Genomic DNA, 5,253 nt, shown 5'->3' on the forward strand with positions numbered 1-5,253 from the left:
TTTTTTTTTTTCAGATACTGGCTGACCAACAAAGTCCATATCAAAAGACCCACCACCGGTCTCTTGATGTACACCCTGGCCACACGTTTCTGCAACCAGATCTACCTCTATGGCTTCTGGCCCTTTCCACTAGATCAGAACCAGAACCCCGTCAAGTACCACTATTACGACAGCCTCAAGTATGGCTACACCTCCCAGGCCAGCCCCCACACCATGCCTTTGGAGTTCAAGGCCCTCAAGAGCCTGCATGAGCAGGGGGCTTTGAAACTGACTGTTGGCCAGTGTGACGGGGCCACGTAAGCTGGGCACCTCGTGGGACTCAGTGGCTCACATTTCCTGCCAGCTACACCACAGGCAGATGGGAGTCGGGGCGGTACAAATTATACAACAAGCAGGCTAGTGGTTTTCTTTGTTCAAGTGTAAAACAGTGACCAGAATATATATATCTATACCTGCATATATATATTGACCTGAGTATTTATAACTGTGTGGTGTTCATCTAGCATTAGGCAGATAAGCCACAGGAAGAAGGTGTGGAGAACCCACCCAAACCAGATGGAGACTCAGTCCATCTTTAAGGGCAGAAGGACTTGACATGAAAAAGAAGCCAGTCCCATGACTTTGGATGACAAACTGCTTCCTGGATTGGAGAGATCTTTGGGCTCATGGATGGATGGAGAGCCACCTGTTGGCAGCTGCCCCAAGCCTCTGAGATATGTGGATCCTGGGTGAGCCAAGACCCAGAAGGGACATCTTGACCCAAGTCTAAAATGGTGCTGTTCACAGAGGAGAAGGAGACTGAGGGGTCCAGCCTGGCAGAGGAGTATAGGGACACTGGGAAGCAGAAGCCGCTTCAGAGCCGTGGGCCTTGTTCCACAAACTTGGAGTTTAACTCTCCCAGGGATGATCCCCGGTGGACCCACCTGTCCCAGCCAGGCTTCCAGAGCTGTGGAGGGAAGGCTAGAGAAGAAACTATGGTCAGTGCACATTCTGGCTTTGCAAGAACCACCAAGGACCTGGACAGAGCAGGCAGATGACACTAAAGAGCCTTACGTTTTTCAAAATTTGAGACCTCCTGCTCAGGGGAGCACTCCGCCCCACAGTAAGGCAGAAGCGTGTCCAGAATGTGGTGGTTTGGTGGGTGTTCTTTAAGGCAAGTAGAATCCACCAAGGAGCAAGGGGCCCTGGGATTCCACCCTCTGGGTTAGCCCCCTTCCTGCTCTGTTAGAATGTCACTGGAGGGACCGGACTGTCCCCTTCTGCCACCAGGGAAGCCATGGCAAAAGCTTGAAAGGGCACCATCAAGATAAATGTCACCCTTTTTAAAATATACATGATTGCCTTTCTGGGTGCCTCACAGAGCCCCAGAGCGTGAGACCTGAAAAAATGTTAAGCACCCAGCTTCATTTCTCTGTAACTGCTCTGTTTGCTTTCTGCATCATGCACTCGGGGGGGCCTGTGCAGCCAGACTGCCTGTGTCAATGTCACTTCCTTATCATCTTCCTATCCTGATGGTCACATTAGCCGGCGCTGAGCTCCAAGACTGAGGCTTTCAAGTCTGCAGGGAGCGGTTCCAATTCCACCTCGACCCCCACCGGCCCACCCTCCCCCACGGAGGCAATGATTTTAGAATTTCACGAAGATCCTTCTTGCCCCCTATTAAGATTAATAGTTAAGACTTTTTTTTTTTTTTTTTAACCCAAAGCCAAATGCAGTATCCAAATAGTGGACACAATCTCCCTGGGGAAATCTGGGCTCCATGCCAATCACTTAGGGGCTAGAATCAGAGGTCACATATAGACAAGCATCAGCCGGCCTGATTAGTTAGACGTATTCCCTCACCTGATAAATAACAGTGTTTTGAAACATATTTGAAAGATAAGTAAAAAACCATTATCTTGAAGGTGAAGGGAGTTAAGAAAAGCAACCCAGATCTGCTCCCAAGCGCATGAGACCGGACATAATTAATCAGCGGCAATTCAGAACAGGACGTTGGCTCTAACTTCATGACTGAGGGGAAGAAGAGGCTGTGGGAGGGTACCCAGAAGAACCATCAACCCCCACACGTGGATACCCCAGCTCCAAACCGCGACTACGATTGCCACCCTGCATCTCTGTGTTTCTTCCCTTGTTGTTCTTGCCGTTGATGCTCGAAGTCTGAGATTTGGGATTTGCGTTATAAAATGAATATTTTAAAAAGCAACAGCCCTAACAGCCTCTGTGGGAACTGAGTGGTTGGATTCCCTCACAAGAAATGGAAGTAATTAGTATCATATTTTACACTTCTCCAGAGCCTTTCATCTTGAGGATCTCAAAGGCCCTGGAAGACATTTAATGTCTGAAGCTGGCAATGCCCTGGGGAACAGGTAGACTTGCCTGGGTCTCGGTGGATTAACTAAGGCTTTGGACTCCAGAACGTTCCAGTGGTGAGTCCTAGGGAAGCTGGGATGCCAGGTCCTGGGGTTGGCCCCGCGCTCTGTGTACCGGCCAGAGCTCCGTGGAAGAGATGATTTTCCTTCTGTCCCATAGTGAGCATTGTCCCCCATTGTCCCATATTGTCCCATTGTCGTGGCTCCTTTAAACTGACAGTGGCGGCTGTTGAAGTAGAAGGAGCCCTGAGAACCTGTCCTCAGCTTCTCCCCAGAGAAGGGCTGGGGAGCCAGGACCATCCACACCCTTCTGTTCCCCAGCTCACAGGTCCTGCGCCACCAGAATGCTCTGGCCACTGATGGCAGAAGCTCCAGGGGTCTGGGCTCCCCCACCGGCTCCTGCTCCTCCAGCTGGGCGCACAGTCAGGAGGCAGCCTGCCCCCTCTGCCCATTCAGAGAAGTTCAGTTTGACTGAGGCGACACCGTAGCCTCTGGCACAGGCCAGCTAGCCTGGGTGGCCCCGAGTCCCAGCCTGCATCCTGTCCCTACCACCTGGTCCACCACCTTGTGACGACAGTGGGCATGGCCATCCTCGGAGCAGGAGACCCTTCCAGTCACCTCCTGTTGACCGTTAGTCCCCAGTACTCTGCCATCACCCACCCTGGAGCCCCCGAGACCCCCATGCCCCTCAAGTCCCCAGATGACCACCGCCCTCCAGCAGCCACCTCCTTGGCTGATGGAGCCATCTAAAACACCATCTCTCCTCCAGATCTCCTGCTCTCTTTCCTCTCCGCTCCCCTCCTTCCTCCCATTTCTGGGAGGAAGTGACATCTGTCCTCTGACCAGTGACATTTTCCCCAGCCACTCCTCTGCCACCTCTGTCCTCACTTCCAGTAGCACACAGCACCCATCCCGGCTTCTGCGGCCTCTTCCCTCCCTTCCCATCACTACCAGCCTTGGGAAGAGGTCTCTGGTGCTTGTGCTGAGGTCCCCCCAACCTGGCCTCCATGCTCCAGGGACCTGCAACTCAGCACCCTCCACGTGGCCACATCAAAAGACCCCTTGTCATCCCCAAGCTCCCCACATGGCTTGGTTCCACAGTGACCCTTCCTGGAGACCCCTGTCCCCTTGGTGCCCAGGATGCCATGCTCTCCTCCCTTCCCAACGCCTCATCATGTATTTATGTATTTATTTATTTATGTATTTATGATTTATTTATTGCCACCCTTACCTGGATCCAAAAAGGACCCGAGGAGGGTCAGACCATCATTTCCTTCTCTCCACCTTGCCCCACCACATGGACACTCTGTACATGGGCGCCTTCCGTGGCATCCCCACACTACCCCTTGGTGGCGCCATAGACCTCATGCACCCAAAGGCAAGTTTATCACGTCTGCCCCCCCCTTCTGCCACAATCCTCTCTCTTCATGAGAAAAGCCCCACGACCTTCTCAACCACCCAAGTCTGAGACCCAAAAGTCATCTTCGACTCTTCCCCAGGGGTCCCCTTGTCACCCCTCCCCACCAGCTCTGTCCGTGCCTCCCCGTGGCTCACACAATTGCAGCAGCATGCTCCCTTGCCCTCACTCTGGGCACGTTGGCACACCCCCGGCGTCCTGCACCTGCATGGCAATTTTTATCTCCAGCCATTCACAAAACTTTAAACATTCCCCTGACCCACAAAATAAAGTACAAGTCTTCACCCTGACACTATAGACCACCCAGTAACACCCCATTCCTTCTTTACACCTTGCACTGGTCCATCTAGAATTGTTGCTACTTCTGGAAGGGGTGCCCGGGTTTCCTGTCTCTGTGCCTTTGGTCTTGCTGTTCTTCTTCTGTTCCCTTCAAGGCCCATTCAGAAACTACATCTTCCATGAAGCCCTCCCTGATCTACCAACCGCTGGGATCTCTCCCTCCGCTGGACCACCATAGCACTTTATTTGTACCTTTCTCATGGCACTTACCATACTCTGCCTTGTATTATAGTTATTGTGCACTTGTCCTATGACCGTTCTTAGATTGTAAGCTCGCCAAGGGCAGGGACTGTGTTTAACTCATCTGTGTCCATCACAGCACCAGGAGAGGTGCATAGCACACAGCAGTTGCTCAATAAATGTTTGTTGGATTAAATCCTGAATGCCTGTGGAGGGCTGTATACTTAATGAAGTCATTTTGCATCTGTAATGTCATAAGAACCTCCAAAAAAAATCATATGAACTGGGCAGATGCAGAAATCATTATTCCTATTGGATGGGTCATAAAACTGAGGCCAAAAACTGCATGAAGCCCCGTAGCTCACTGGCAGAATTTGCACTCAGGTCTTACCCCCTTATGGAATCTTCTGTTAATCCTTGTGGCTGGGTCACTGCAAACAGGAAACTGACCTTAAGCACAGTCCTGGCTGCCAGAGGTCTGGGCATTGCCTTCACAGAGTCAGACATGAACATGAACCTCAACATGAACCCCAGATTTTGCACCCACAAAGGCAAAGCCTCCCTCCTTTTGGAGGCACCCACAAAGCCATTCAGGTTTTACCAGGTCCCTGCGGGACCTCATAAATCATTCCCGCTGTTGTTGTCACAGGGTACGAAGCCATCCGTCCAGATGGCAAAGAGACCAACAGCTCCAAGGGGCCGCCGTTTGATAAATCTCTTCATGCCTAATTAAAGCCCCCCTTCCAGAATGAACGGAACAGGGACATTTGTTGATGCCAGTCAGATGGGACTCCAGACGTGTGTGCTGCCTCATGAATGCCCTTAATAGCATCCCCAATGACACTGACAGCCTGCCCTAGCCCGCCTGTCTCTCACCAGCACTGCTGGATGGAATCATCTCTTCCCGTCTCCATCCGCCTCCTTCTGCTTCCCCTAAGCAGGGCTCTT

The 5,253-nt window shown here is 51.9% G+C and overlaps 1 protein-coding gene across 3 annotated transcripts in view; it reads left to right on the plus strand.

Moving 5' to 3' along the window:
* The window catches only part of ST8SIA2 (ST8 alpha-N-acetyl-neuraminide alpha-2,8-sialyltransferase 2), a 67,103-nt gene extending 62,595 nt beyond the window's left edge, over nt 1-4,508 (plus strand). For all 3 annotated transcript variants that reach the window (XM_040493745.1, XM_040493743.1, XM_040493742.1), the window contains one exon: nt 15-4,508. In XM_040493745.1, coding sequence (XP_040349679.1) covers nt 15-300 — 286 coding nt within the window. In that variant the 3' untranslated portion in view covers nt 301-4,508. The remainder of the gene's footprint in view (nt 1-14) is intronic.
* The last annotated feature ends 745 nt before the right edge of the window (nt 4,509-5,253 follow it).

Source organism: Herpailurus yagouaroundi, unplaced genomic scaffold (genome assembly GCF_014898765.1).
Source record: "Herpailurus yagouaroundi ecotype Mexico unplaced genomic scaffold, PumYag 185, whole genome shotgun sequence".
Taxonomy (NCBI): domain Eukaryota; kingdom Metazoa; phylum Chordata; class Mammalia; order Carnivora; family Felidae; genus Herpailurus; species Herpailurus yagouaroundi.